The 15,578-nt window shown below is 43.1% G+C and overlaps 3 protein-coding genes across 23 annotated transcripts in view; 1 reads left to right on the forward strand and 2 right to left on the reverse strand.

Annotated features, from left to right (window-relative positions):
• The window catches only part of LOC127511224 (uncharacterized), a 239,084-nt gene that overhangs the window by 80,159 nt on the left and 143,347 nt on the right, over window positions 1–15,578 (forward strand). The window lies entirely within an intron of this gene.
• The window catches only part of LOC127511192 (cerebellin-1-like), a 127,130-nt gene that overhangs the window by 22,112 nt on the left and 89,440 nt on the right, over window positions 1–15,578 (reverse strand). For 2 of the 9 annotated variants that reach the window (XM_051891904.1, XM_051891903.1), the window contains exon 4: window positions 13,511–14,516. The exons of 6 other annotated variants lie outside the window; for them this stretch is intronic. In XM_051891904.1, the coding sequence (XP_051747864.1) occupies window positions 14,236–14,516 (281 nt within the window). In that variant the 3' untranslated portion in view covers window positions 13,511–14,235. Of the gene's footprint in view, window positions 1–13,510; window positions 14,517–14,720; window positions 14,853–15,578 lie in introns of those variants that run through there. One more of the 9 variants, XM_051891901.1, reaches the window with a different exon arrangement.
• cbln14 (cerebellin 14) overlaps window positions 1–15,578 on the reverse strand; it is a 31,994-nt gene that overhangs the window by 15,901 nt on the left and 515 nt on the right. The window lies entirely within an intron of this gene.

Genomic DNA, 15,578 nt, shown 5'->3' on the forward strand with positions numbered 1-15,578 from the left:
TCAGTAAATGTTTATCTCTATTTACAACCTTTGTGGCACTATTTTGATGTCCACAGAAAAAACAGACTCATCTCTTTTATATATATATTTATATAGATCAGTGGTTTGCATCCTAATGGGACATGGAGGGATAATCACAGAAGAACACACCTCCGGACGTGTGAATGGTTTGTCGGATCTGCGTAGTAGAAAACTCACACTTTAATAGCATTGGACCTAACTTAATAAAATAGGCTGTGTGACAATAAAGAATGATTAGTTCAAAATATATGTCCATATGTAAGTTTGAGTGACTATTTAAATGAAATGCATACACCTTTATTGCCAGCAAGATAATTTATTGAAAAAAACGAAGAAAAAAAAAAAAAAACGACTTTTCACCAATATCTAGTGATGGCCGATTTCAAAACACTGCTTCTGAGCTTTAACTCTATCAGATGTTGCTGATAGAGTTTAACTTGTGTTGAATCCACATAATTTCTTTAAATGTTATTTTCCCCCACAAGCATCAACATCCTGTATCAATAAAAGTACAGCTGAATAAATGCATGGATTAATAAATACAAAAAAGTATTATGAGGACAAAATCAATTTCAATCTTTCCTTGCTGTTACTGTATAATTATATACAAAATATACTGAGGATAACATACTATATGTGTACAACTCACTACTATTATTCAACACAAAACTTTTCAAGATCTTAAATTTAATGACATGACATTTTTTTTAAATGTAATTATTAATCTGATTTATAACTTTTCCCGTACAAGAATGTCCTGAATTTTGGGAAATTGTATTTATGGACTTATGATAAAGTTTACATTAACTTGTTTTACGGTACCATAATGTAAGCTATTGTTTCACGGTGTGTGCTTTGATCTTATTATCTTAACATTTGTCTTAACGCACTATAAATCAAAGCTTCGCTAGGCTCGCCGGTGTAAGCGGTCTGCCTTTTCATGTCCTTGAACTCCAGTAAACTCAAACAATATGGCTGATTTCCTTTTAAGGCTCAAGGAAGTTCACAGTTCTTTGTGTCCTTGAACACACACACATAAACACACACACTTCTCCTTCTTATGGGTAGGCACACACATACATAACTAACAATTACTGTACATCTCTGTCCATACAGTATAAGGCATTTCTTAGAAACAAGAATAAATATCAATATTGTACGCGATGCATTATATTCGATACATTGGCAAAACATATGTAGCAAAAAAATCTGCTGGATGGCAGAGGCAGGCTAAATACACATAAATAAATACATAATTTAGAATTATTAATAAAATAAAAAGAAACATGAATAAGTCACATTATAATTAGTGCCTTTCTGTGCCTCCGCTGCATGATTGTGCCGTTGTGATTTAATGTGCTGTGTAACGTCATTTCGTTCAATGTCACGTTCGACTTGACGTCATGGGGTCTCGCCTGGGAGCCCAAACACCTCCAGATGGTAACTAAACAAGCTAATGAACACTGGCTAGTGAGATCTGCATGCTGAGTCACACCCACCCGGACATACAGGTATAAATATAACCAGCATGACTCACTTCATTCATATTTTGCTTTGGAACAGAGCAGTTGCACAGCGATCGCTCATTCCAGTCTACCTTCAAGAAAAAGAGTATATTTTTGAAAGCAGAAAAAGAGCAAACAGCAACTTTAATAGCTTGTCATTGGATCTCTCTGCCGGTGTGAAGGCACATCCATTGGTGTCTCACATCCAGCTTGCTGTGCACGGAGAAGTGCAGTGTTTCACCCCTCGGCACTTAAGCGTTCAGAGCAGTTTCCCTAAAAAAAAAAAAGCACGGGCAGGCAGCATCTTTTTCAAGATGTCTTTCTGTCTGTTTGTTTCTGGATGCGGCCGTTTAAATCCAGCGGAGGCATCTGATGCCAGGCCCAGTACTCATGTGCATTCCTGGCCAGTCAGCCCTTGTAATGGGCTAGATGCCAATATGCTGTGATTCCCCTTCGGTAATCCTATATGTGTATTGTCCACGATACGGTTTCCCTGATGGTAAACCTGTGTCTTTCCTGGGCGGCTCTGCTCTGCACCATCTCTGCATCGGTAGTAGCTCCTCCCTGGTTAGGTAGGATCTAACGCAGAGATCTTCCATATGTAGCACTGCCCCATGGGTCAGTCCATTTGTGTAACTGTTACCGGCCTCAGACCTAGGGGATATCTGTGCCGGCAGCAAATGATACACAGGCAGTGTGCACTGTGGATTGGTGAATAAACTCTGTTAAAAACACGAGAGAACAGAAGTTACGTCTTTCCACAGCGGCAGTCAGTTTATTACTGCAATAATTTCTCTTTAAATCCTTTAACTTCTTATAATCTCTTATTCTTCTTAACTCATGCACACAACTGAAAAAAATACACGTGCTGAACGCTCAAAATGGCGAAAGAAACGAGAATACAACATACACTCAGAAACATAATTCTAAAACACTTCCAAAACACTTTTTTAGATTAGATACACTTCCAAACTTGCTCAAACTCTTTGTATCACCCCTGTCGATTCACACAAGTACAATGAAATTAACCTTTTAGTGAAATATATTCATACCTGTTAAAAACACGAGAGAACAGAAGTTACGTCTTTCCACAGCGGCAGTCAGTTTATTACTGAGCGCGCCGAACAGGGGGAAGTAAATCTCTCGCGTCTTTCATGTGTCATGTGTCTTTCAGTTTCATTTTCTGCAACTCCGACCATTTCTCCTTCACTCCTTAGTCTCTCCTCATCTTTATCTGACGTCACAGACCGTGGACTTGGACCAGGAACACATGGAGACTCAAAGATTTGTTCCAACTCTTGAACCCGGTTCCCTGTAGGAACACCGCTTTCGCCAGGATAGAATTCCATTGCAGTTGGACGGAGGTAAGAATGGGTTTGGGTTATCTGAGTCTCAGGTCCACTCTCTCTTTGTGGAACTGTCACAAATTTGTAGCAAGGAATGTTCATATGACGGTTGAACCGGTAAGTATGTTCCTCCTCATCTGAGGCATCTGAGTCTGACTCATTCTCCAGCTGACTTCTAACTTGTTTTCTTTGTTTTCCTTTTCTTGTCTCCTTAGCATCAGCCATGGGATCTTCCAAAGGTAAGTCATTGACAGCGAGCAGGAGATTACGGTGAAGCACATACTAAGAGTCTTGGAACCTGTCTCGGGTTGTATCTTGTACACTGGGCCATCACCAATGCGCTCCACGACCCGGTGTACATCCTTTTCCCAGTATGCACGTAATTTTCCCGGGCCACCTCTTTCTGAAAGGTTTCTGACCAACACCCGGTCTCCTGGTTGAAGAATGGCACCTCTTACTGCTCGGTCATAGTATTTCTTGCCCTTTGCTGAAGACTTTTGGCTGTTCTCCTTCGCGATCTGGTAGGCTTGCCTCATTCTGTCTTCCCATTTTTGTGCAAAAACTTGTTGATTTGAGCTCTCTGTCTTGTTTTCCAGGTTAAACAGCAAGTCGACAGGCAATCGGGGTGATCTGCCATACAAAAGGAAGAATGGAGTAGCCGGTTGCTTCATGCCTGGTGCAATTATAAGCATGCACAATGTGAGGCAAGTAGGCTTTCCATTCCTTCTTTTTTTCCTCCTCCAGAGTCCTGAGCATTTGCAGAATTGTCTGATTTAACCTCTCCACAGGGTTACACTGAGGGTGGTATGGTGTGGTTCTTGAGTGGGCTATTCCCGACACCTGTTGTAACCTCTGAAACAGGTGGTTCTCAAACTCTTTGCCCTGGTCATGGTGGAGTTTTTCAGGATACCCAAACCGAGGAATGAAGTCTTGGAAGATCTTTTCGGCGGCAGTTTTACCAGACTTGTTTCTCGTTGGATATGCCTGTGCGAAGTGGTCTATCAGCAGAAGAATATACTCACATCCACCCTTGCTTGGCTCAAGATGTAAGTAATCCACACTCACAAGCTCAAACGGGGATCTGGATGTAATGGAACCCATGGGTGCTCGTTGATGGACATGCGGATGCTTTTGTTTTATGCAAGCACACTTGGTTGTTACATACTCCTCAATCTCCTTCCTCATTGAGGGCCAATAGAATTGTTCACGAGCAAGATGGAGCACTTTTTCGACTCCTACATGTCCCATTTCATTGTGCAACTTTTTAAGTACTGTTGTTTTGAACTGCGGAGGGAGAACTAATTGCCTGTTCTGTCCTGTTTTCCTGTACAAAATCCCACCCTCTAGCTCCAGTTTGGTCCATTCAAAGAGGAGTCTCCTTGTTTCTTTTCTCATCATACTTTTGTCTTTTTCATTTGGTGTCCAGTTCTGTTCTTTCAACTTGATTACCTCACCTATTGCTGGATCACCTCGTTGTGCAGCTTTGATGTTTTCAGGAGTGACTGGGGAGATACTGCCCTTGGTGCATATAACCTCATCTCTTGGACTGTTGAGCTCTAAAGCGGCAACCCAAGGAACATCACTGTCAGCCACAGCTTTACTACCCTGCCAAACAGCAGACACAGTTTCAGGTGATAATGTTTCTGTGTGTTCGCCCATGGCTTCTGTCAGTTTCAGGGGGTGTCTTGACAGTGTATCGGCATCAACATTTGTTTTACCCGGTCTGTATCGGATGTCGAAGTGAAAATCTGCTAACTCACCCACCCAGCACTGCCCTACCGCATTCAACCTTGCTGTGCTGAGGACATATGTTAGTGGATTGTTATCAGTGTAAACTGTGAATGTTGGAGCATAATAGAGATAGTCTCTAAACTTACCACAGATGGCCCATTAGAGCGCCAGAAATTCCAGTTTACCCGAGTGTAGGTGGTAGTTCTTTTCCACTGGGGTTAATGTGCGGGACCCATACCCAATGACACAGAGTTTATTGCCCTGTTGCTGATAAAGCACTGCCCCTAAACCTTCATTGGAAGCATCAGTGTGTAATACAAAGGGTAGGTCAAAATTTGGGTAAGCTAGCACTGGCGGGCTTGTCAACATGTCAACAAATTTGGAAACAACACTCCGATGTTCTTCAGTCCAAACGACTGGGGTTCTGGAGCTAAGCTGCCCTTTTTCGCTCTTTCTTAGTGCACCTCGACGACTGAGAACCTGGGAATTTTGTGTACTCTCATTTGTTCCAGGTGGCCGTTGGAGAAGCTCAAAGAGTGGCTTGGCCAGTCTAGAAAAGTCTTGGATATAGGACCTGTAATAGCTCAGGAATCCCAGCAGCGTCCGCAATTCTCCCACTGTGCGGGGTTCCTTGTTCTTCAGAGCTCTGACAGCTTCCAAGTCTGCTTAGTCTATCTGGATTCCATCTCCTGACACCAAGCGGCCAATGTATCGCACTTGACTTTTAAATAGCTCGCATTTTGTTGGTCGGAGTTTAATTCCATGCTCCTTCATCTTACGAAACACATTTCTGAGATGATCGACATGATCGCTGAAAGACTTCGAGTAACAAAGCACATCATCTAAATAAGGGGCGCAGCACTCATCTCTAACACCCTCCAAAACTCCTTCCATGCATCGCTGAAATGCAGCTGGGGCGTTCGTCAACCCAAAGGGAATACGCACCCACTCGTATAATCCCCATGGAGTATTAAAGGCAGTAACATGTCTAGAGTCCTCACTCACAAATCCCTGATGGTATGCGCTTCCCTGATCCAGAATGGAAAACCACGAATTTCCCCCAAGGCTGTCTAACAGATCTTGAATTCTGGGAAGGGGATGTCGATCAGGGATGGTCTTACGGTTAAGATCTCGAAAATCGACACACAAGCGCAAGCTGCTGTCTTTCTTTCGAACGCATACCACTGGTGACGAATATGAGGAGGATGACTTCTTGATCCAACCTCTGTTCAACAGGTTTTGCACATAATCTTTGACCTCCTTATAAAGGGGTTTGGGGATGGCATTATAACATTTCTGGACTGGTGTTTTATCTGATAGATGGATTTTCAGCTGAAGATCAGGAATACACTCGATGTCTCCCTCATCCTGAGCAAACACATCTGATTCATCAAACAACATTTTTCTTACAATCTCTTGTTCCTGTTTATCGAGGTGTTCAAGATCAACAGGTGGGTGCCACTTTTCTCCAACTCTCCTCTCATGAATTTTCTCTTTGACAGATATCATCTGCAGACATGAGCTGGGATGAACACAAAAGTGCACCATTGATCTGCTTATCTGAATGCTGAACGCTGCAGGACGGGCATACTGGTCTCATTTCGCTGATGGGTTCGATACTACCTAACACAAGTCTGTGAGGTAGGTAAATGTTATGGTTTGTGGAATTTTGAACTGGAATTTTCACTGTCTTTGAAGCACCAGGAGGCACATTTACAACAGCAGGAAACAACTCCAACCCTTCTGGGATGACACTTCCTGACGCTGGTTCAAACATCATGGTTCCACCCTTGTGCCATGCTTTTACTCGACATCTTACCTCTAGGACTTGACCACGGGGGATGGTGACTCCGAGCTTCCCAGTCTTCACTTTACAGCTTGCAGTACAGTCTTGGGAGGAGTTCACTGTGGACACCAAGGTTTCAGCGGCACCTTTGTGCATCTGCAAGGCCTCAGATAGAAGATCAATTAGGCTGATGTTATTCGCACAACCATTATTCTCCCTTATGATCTCTTCAATTACATTGAAACCTAGCAGTGGACAGTCCATGCATTTTTGACTCACCAAAAGAGGCACTTGGATGGCAATTTTGTTTTGTTTGCCACTTGAGATTTCTAATAAAACCTTAACCCATCCATCAAAGGGTACGGTTGTTCCATTTGCTGCAGTGACGTGAAACTGGCTATCCGCTAGTAGAGATTCTAGTGGTTGGATTTCAATGTTTGGTAAGTATTGCTTTAGCCACACCCATCCAACAATACTGACCTGGGCTCCACTGTCCAAAAGCATTTGAGCCCGGACACCATTTAAATGGCAAGTTATCATGCAGCGACTGCCAATCAGCTGTGCAACACGTTTCTCTACGGTCTCAATCGCTCTGTTGGATGTGTTTTGTGTTACAGGTTTCTCACCTCTGGATGCATGGTGAGTAGTTTGGGACACAAGATCGTCTGCGGTCACTGGTGGTCCCTCCCCAGTGACCTCCTCTCTTTTAACGCTCGACTTTTCATGAGACAGCCCACAGCTCGGTGCCCTGCTTGACCACACAAGAAACAGTGAGTACACACTTCAACATTTTGGGATATACACTGTTTGCATTTACCCTTCGCTTCACGGCATCACGATTGGCTTTAACTTCTGCGAGACTCAGGGGAGAACATTACCCAACCACATCATCCTGCTGTGTTACACTTGCAATTGTGGCTTTGGACTTGTATGTGTGACCTATTCGTTTTTGTCTTTCAGTTTCCTCACTAACAGACTGTGTAATCAGTTCTAGGATCTGATCATCTGTGATTGCCTGAGTCGCTATTGCTGCTTTAACGTCCCTCCGGACAAACGTGTACTTTTCATTTAGACCCTGATACAGTGAGTGTAGGAAAACACCTTGGACCAGTTTATGATCATACTGAAACTCAGATTCTGTTTGTTCTGAAGCAAACAACACTCTCTGCTTAAGCCCTATTAACCTATACACAAACTGTTGAGGGGATTCTTTGTCCTGTTGTTTTGCACATGGTGCTTCAAAACAAGCATTGTTGGGGAAATGTTCATGAAAATAGGAAAAGAAAATTCCACAATTTTTTTGCGAAAAAAGGTTTAGCACTTTAAAATTTTTAGCGATATAGCTTATAAAAATGCCATTTGTCAATAAAAATTTCTCAAATGTCAACAATCTTTTTCCGTTCATTTTTAGCGCATAAGATCTATATCGATAGTTCAAATGTGTTCAAATGTGTCAAAATGAGTTTGGACACACTTTTTTTTGTCGAGAAAAGGGGTGAAATGTGGTCACATGACAGAATTAGCCTATACAAGCAGCGTCCGCCAGTTCGTGTGTTGCTCCCGTTAAAGCACCGTTTCTCCGTAGATTGCAGTTCAAAGGTGCATCACAAGGATAAGGAAAATACTGTCTTGAAAATCTTTGCAGCTTCACAAAAATAAGCGGGATTTCTGTCAAATTAAGGAAGACCGCTGGAGTTTTCAACGCTGACAAGAAAGGTAAAATAAAATACAGAACTTCTGTATCTGAATAAATAATAGTACTGTCATAAAATCAAAGTCTGTTTCGATTTAATGATCAGAAACAGTTCTAGGCTACATGACAAATGAAAATCACAAACATGACACTTGTAAATAAAATAATTGTGTAAGTGCAATTTATTAATACAGAATTTTATCTAAATAAATAAATTAGGAAAATAAAGTAGTTGACACCTAAAAGCTCTAATAAAATTTTAGAAACGTCAGTTTAGCTAATGCAGACCATTTAAAAAAAGGTTAAATACACAAATATAATGTTTTAGGTCACAGCTCCAACTGTCTCTGGAAAAAAAATAAATAAAAATAAACAGCGATTGGATGTTTTTGATGGATTTGATGTTATTGAACTCTGAAACCAGAACGAATAACTCTTTTGCTTTGATTGCGTTCCCGGCTGCGTCGAACTGCGACTGATGTTTAAGGCGTTAAAGATTGTTGCAATAAGCAAAGACTGAATATTTCACTGTACCAGTGTTTTTATGGAGCCTAAACATTTTTGCATACCGGATAAATGAGCTGCTCTGTGTCCAAACCTGTGCTTCGTCAAATAAAGGCATTAAAATCTTTACCGTCGTCATCTTATAGTTCCTATTTAATGACATTATGTGAAAATAAGCAGTACTAGTGAATTTCAATTGTCTCGTTACACTGATAAGATAAGAATTTGTGATATACACAAAATTATGTAGCCTATAGAAATGGCTCAAGGGCAGATTTTTTTAGTGATATAGCAAAACTTATGCGACAATGCATTTTTTTCTGGATGATGTCATCACCCACACCATTTTATCAGTAAAAGTCAAACTGGATGGAAACAGCCTCAAAACAGCAAATTTTTCAAAAAAAAAAAAAAAAATTGCAGCTATTTGCTTTGTCTATAACAAAACATCAAACTGGATGGAAATGTACTCGGTTACGAACGTAACTTCGGTTCCCTGAGATACGGAACGGGTACTGCGTATGGGGAAAAGCTCCTTTTTCCTTGATGCTGAAGCCTTTTTCAATAGCGCAGTGTAACTGCACAGCCATTGGTTCAAACTGGAAAACTTTTTGAACCAATGACGGCTGCGCAAGCCTATGGCGATGCAGTGCGCCAAAGCCAAAATGGGCGGGGCGTCTGGCTATATAAGCGGGCATTTCGGCATAGGATTTCAGGTCATTCGACTGAAGCGACGACATTGAAGCCGCAGCCTCGTGGCACAGCATAGAACGCAGTACTCGTTCCGTATCTCAGGGAACCGAGGTTACGTTCGTAACCGAGTACGTTCCCTTTCGATACTTTACTCATACTGCGTATGGGGAACGAATTCAACCGCACCGTGCCACGGGAGGGAACGACTGGACTTATCTTGGACACTGTAGGGGTCCAGGGGACAAGTGAGAAGGCTGGAGTCATCAAACCCTTATGTTACACTTGCTAAGAGGAAGCTAGCTCCCTGGGAGTGGCATGATGACGGAGCTCGACAGAGTCCATCGTATCATACCGAGAGGACCCGAGCATGCAAGGTCGGAATGTCCAGGTTATAAAATCTGACAAAAGTGGACGGCGAGGACCAGCCGGCCGCCTCACAGATGTCTTTGATAAAGACACCACTAGACCAGGCCCACGAGGAGGCCATACCTCTAGTGGAGTGGGCTCTTACTCCGATGGCGCAATCAAGGTCCATAGAGGAGTAACACAGAGCGATAGCGTCGACTATCCAAAGCGAGAGTTGTTGCTTTGAGACCGGAGACCCTTTGATGCGGCCGCCAAAGCAGACAATAAGCTGGTCAGATTGCCGAAACAGCTGTGACCTGCTCAATGTAGGTCCTCAATGCCGTTACCAGGCAGAGTAATTCCAACTCTCGGTTGTCTGACCAGGGAGGCAGCGCTGAGAGGGAAATGACCTGTGCTCAGAACAGGGTCTTGAGCGTTAAGGGCCGAAGGTCAGCTGACCGCAGCGGCTCAAAGGGGGGGCCTTTGAGTGCTCTGAGGACCATGGAAAGGTCCCAAGTGGGAACAGTGAGAGAACGTGGGGGGTTCAACTGCCTAGAACCTCTCAGGAAACGCACAATGAGGCTGTTTTGGCCCACTGAATGGCCAGCCATTGGAGCGTGGAACGCTGCAATGGCTGCTACATACACCTTGAGTGTGGAAGGGGTGAGGCCCTTGTCCAGACGCTCCTGGAGAAATTACAATATCGGGGATACGTCACACTCAACAGGGTCTTCGTTTCGTGCAGAGCACCAGTCAACAAAGACCAACCACTTCTGGGCGTAGAGGCGTCTTGTAGACGGGGCTCTCGCCTGAGAAATGGTATTTAGCATGTCCCCGGGGAGGTTTAAAGGCTCCCATCTGGCTGAGGATGCCAGATTGTCCTGTTCGCCTGAGAGAGGAGGTCCCGTCTCAGGGGGATCGGCCATGGGGCTGTCGTGGAAAGCCTGAATAGCTCAGAGGACCAAACTTGGCTCCTCCAGAGTGGAGCCACCAGGAGGACTCTGTGCTTGCCTTCCCTGACTCGTCTGATGACCTGGGGGATCAGAGCAATCGGGGGAAAAGCGTAAAGAAGGAGGCTGGGCCAGTTGTGGGCCAGCGCATCTGCATCCTTCGAAAAATAGGTTGGGCAATGAGAGTTGTCTTCTGAGGTGAAGAGGTCGACCTCTGCCTTCCCGAAGATCTCCCAGATTCTGTGAACCATCTGGGGGTGGAGCATCCACTTGTCCGAGGGGACATTGCTCCGAGATAGCATATTTGCTCCCAGATTCATTCTGCCTGGTATGTGCATCGCTTTGAGCGACCACAGCCTGGGTAATGCCCATTCCAAGAGGCGCCTTGCCAGTGCACAGAGGCGGCTGGATGAAAAGCCGCCTTGGTGATTTATGTAGGACACCACCGTCATGCTGTCCGATTGGACTAAGACGTGGCGCCCCTTCAGGATCGCCTGGAAGGAGTGAAGGGCTCGAAAACTGCACCCAGGAACGTAATACGTTGGCTGGGGAGCAGCGAGCTCTTGGCAAAGTTGACCCTGAGTCCCTGGCTGAGGAGCACGGATCTGTGATGGTCTAGCTCGGTTCGCAACTGGGCCAGAATGAGCCAGTCGTCGAGGTAATTCAGAACCCGGATTCCCATCTGTCTCAGAGGGGAAAGCGCCACGTTCATGCACTTCGTAAAAGTGCGAGGAGCTAGGAACAGCCCGAAGGGAAGGACTGTATATTGGTAAGCCACGGCCTCAAATGCGAATCTCAAGAATCGTCTGTGATGGGGGGCTATCTGGATGTGAAAGTAAGCGTCTTTCAGATCCAGCGAGAAGAACCAGTCCTCGAGGCAAATCTGCGTGAGGATCTGCTTCAACGTTAACATCTTGAACTTCCGTCTCATGAGGGAGAGGTTCAGGAGTCTGAGATCTAAGATGGGTCTGAGACCGCCATCTTTCTTGGGGACAAGGAAATAACGGCTGTAGAACCCCGATTCGCTCTCTGAGGGGGGAACTATTTCTATGGCTCCCTTCCCTAGCAGAGTCATCACCTCGCCGCAGAGGACATGAGTGTCGTCCGGTTCTACCAAAGTGGGAATCACCCCGCGGAAATGCGGGGGTCTTTGGGCGAACTGCAGAGAGTAGCCTTGATTTATTATCCCCAATACCCACTTTGACACCCTGGGGATGGCCTACCAGGCCTCGGCCCTCGTGACAAGGGGTTGAATAACGTCGGATGACAGACCGCTGTTCAGGGGCCTGAACGCTGACGAGTGTGGAAGAGGAAAATCGCTCTCTTTTTGAGAATGTAAAATATTTATTGTGTTTGCCATAACAACGGCGTTTTGCATGGGCGCAACAGCAGTGGGTCCAGGGCTGCCTGAGAGGTAGAAGGGGCAGGCTTGCTCTGATGCTGAGTCGGCGACTCGAGGCAGAGGCTGAGCTGGAGCGTTTGGGCAGGAAGTGTCGCATGGCCTGGGACGACTTCTGTGCTGCAGTGAAACGCTCGGTGAACCCTTCTACGGCTGGCCCGAAGAGACCGGCTGGAGAGACTGGGGCGTCGAGAAAGGCCACTTTGTCGATCTCCTTGATCTCCATCAAGTTGAGCCAGAGGTGGAGCTCTCAGGTTGGCCATGGTTCGTCCAATGGCCTGGGCCGTGGCTTTCGTGGCGTGCAGGGCCAAATCCGTGGCGCTGCGGAGGTCGCGAAAGGCAGGTGCGTCAATACCAGACTCGTCCAGGGAACGAAGGAGCTTAGCTTGGAACACCTGGAGAATGGCCATGCTGTGTAGCGCCGAGGCAGCTTGGCCCGTGGACAAATAGACTCTGGTCGTCCTGCAGGGAAACAGTAGATAACCACTGAAAGTGTTGTAGTTATACTGGTCATCATATATCCTTCTGCCAGACCAAAGTCTCACATAGACAACATCTCCAACCTGCAGGATCAACACAACTCCATTCGAGGAGTTTAACGCATTCTGAGCCTGATTATCATGTGCTGTAACCACCTTCTCTCCATTCTTAAAGATGGAGGCAGTTGCTGAAGTTGGGGCATTACCAAATACAGAGATTCTGAACATGTACGCTCCTTTCAGTGGGGCTGTGAAAACACTTAAATCAAATAATGATATACAGAATCAGCTGTTTCCTGTATGATTTCACAATTACCACACTGTGTAATAGTTTTGAAAGACGGCAGATCATTTAATTCTCTTATACACATTACACAACTGCAGAGAGTTCTGAATGGAGCAGAAGGGTTTTCATTACTATAAACTGAGTTTTATGGGGTAGCAAAAGTTTGAGTGACTTTATTTAAATTAGATACATTAGCTATTGTCACGTGTCAGTGACTATCTCAACCTCCGATATATTTCTGACCTCTGATAGAGATATTCACATGAATAACAGAGTGGAGTGACCATCTTACAAAAGTTACCAGGTTTACCAGCTTTATGTTATGGCAAAAAAGTTAAAGATTGGATGTTAATTTACACTGGAAAAAAAACTGTAAGTGATGTTTACATATAATGTTGAAGACTTATACTAATGAAATAAATGTTGCTGATGGAGTTTAGTATAAAAAAAAGGAATATGAAAACATTAAATGTAATTATTAACCTGATTTTCAACTTTTCCCATAAAAGAATGCCATAGATTTTGGGAAACTGGATTTATGCACTTATGATAAAGTTTACAATACCTTGTTTTACGGTATCATAATGTGAGCTGTTGTTTTGCGGTGTGTGCTTTGATCTTAACACCTTACCTTATTATTTGTTACCTGAATTACCGCTCTCTCCTTTGTCAGCAATTGGTGTAAAGATTGAAAGTGAATCATGAGTGCTTCAAATCAAGCATTGTTAGGGAAATATTAATTATAATATGAGGAAAAGAAAATGCCACAATGTTTCATTATTTACTTATTTATTTATGCAGGATGAAGAGATACAGATCAAGGATCAGTAACAAGATACACTTAAAAAGGTATTTCTGTCAGGACCACTATCAACAAATATGATTGATAATGCATAGAGTTTGTATTGGCGGTATGGTTCTGTTCTGGGCAAGAACTCCCTGCGCATCCTTGCAGCCTAGCATAGATAAGAGCAGGGAGAGCAGCAATAATAATAATAATAAACAGAACAGAACCAACATATGCAGATATCATTAATGTCAATAATTTAACATGTATACATATTTCAAGAATTAGTCTGATTCAGGGGAATCATAAGGCCAAATCCTGACTGACGAGAGGAGGAGCTGAGGATGGAGGAGGGTAATTAACTGCAGAGAAATGTGATAGCTGCTGATAATACTGAGGAGCTTATATATGGATGCTGTGATAGGCCTCGTATTCCTATAGGTACTGAAAGAAGTACCTATAGGTAGACATGACATGAGTCACCTGGGAGTCAGCTGATGTGAGCTTGACTGACGTGACCTGCCAGAACTGACATGTATAGACAGATCAGAACTTATGAATATAGTGTATTATGCTGACTTTTATACAGTAATCTACTACAAATTTCAAAGTCCTCATTAATACAGGTTCATATGTTAATGATTCTTCATGACTTTCATTTAAATTCTGAAGGTTCAGAATTATTGGAATCATATTCTGCAAAGCTCCTGTTATCTTAAGGGAAACAGCAGAAAACCACTGAAAGTGTTGTGCTTATTCTGGTTATCATATATCCTTGTTTTAGGCCAAAGACTCACATAGACAACATCTCCAACCTCCAGGATCAACACAACTGCATTCGAGGAGTTTTCCCGATCCTTAGCCTGAATATCGTATGCTATAACCACACGCTCTCCATTCTTATAAATGGATGCACCTGCTGTAGTTGGGGCATGACCATATACAGAGATTCTGAACATGTACGCTCCTTTCAGTGGGGCTGTGAAAATACCTAAATCAAATAACAAGAGATACAGAATCAGCTGTTTCCTGTATGATTGCTTAAAAACCAAACACACTGTGTAATAGTTTTGAAAGATGGCAGCTCATTTAATTCTCTTACACACATTACACAACTGCAGAGAGGTCTGAATGGAGCAGAAGGGTTTTCATTACTATAAACTGAGTTTTATGACTCCATTTCATTGATAATTACCTGTAATTGGGTTGTAGGCGTTCCCTATGTTTGTGATGACGTTCCTGTAGGTTAGTGTGATTTCAGTGGTAAAAGGACCAGTATATCCATCGCCAGATTCCATCAGTGCAGCTGAAAAAGCTATTTCTCTGTCTGTTATTGAAAAACATAAGCAATATTGTGATATATTACTGTATTACACTGAGAATGTATACACTGAATTTAACATCATTCAAGCACACTTTCACCTCTATTTTCCTTTCTCAACTCCACTTGACTCAGAGTAAGATTTGAAATTTCTGTGAAGGAATAAAGATTCTGTTAAATGACATTTACACTGATTATTGTAGTAGATAACACAATTTACACAGTATACACTCAACTTTACACTAACATTTACACTATGAGGATTATTGATAAAAGAGTGAATGTTTTGGTGAAGTACCTTCATTTTTCTTGTTCATCTCATCCCTCAATCGTGTCTCTAAAGCTCTGATGTTTTCTTTCTGCTCTGTAATGGTGGCGGTCAGTTCTGTAAGTACTGAACTTAGTAGTCATTTAAGCAGTGATTGGCTAGACTTATTAGAGAATGCATTAAAAAAAAAAAATCAATAGAATGTCGGTGACACCTGGTGGCTCTTTTTGTTACAGCGCCTAAACAAAATGTCATGGGAACTTACATTTTTGTGATATCAACTTACAATTTCAAACACAAATTGGTTAGATATATGGCTTTGATTTGATAGTAATTTTAGAGTAAAAATAATTTTGCAAAATATATATTTTATATAAAATATTTAGTACAGTACATTTGATTTACAGTAAATTTAAACTTCCATAACTTTTTCATACTTTAATTTTTTGAAGTGCTTTCCCTTG

Source organism: Ctenopharyngodon idella, chromosome 4, assembly GCF_019924925.1.
Source record: "Ctenopharyngodon idella isolate HZGC_01 chromosome 4, HZGC01, whole genome shotgun sequence".
In the NCBI taxonomy this organism is placed as follows: Eukaryota; Metazoa; Chordata; class Actinopteri; order Cypriniformes; family Xenocyprididae; genus Ctenopharyngodon; species Ctenopharyngodon idella.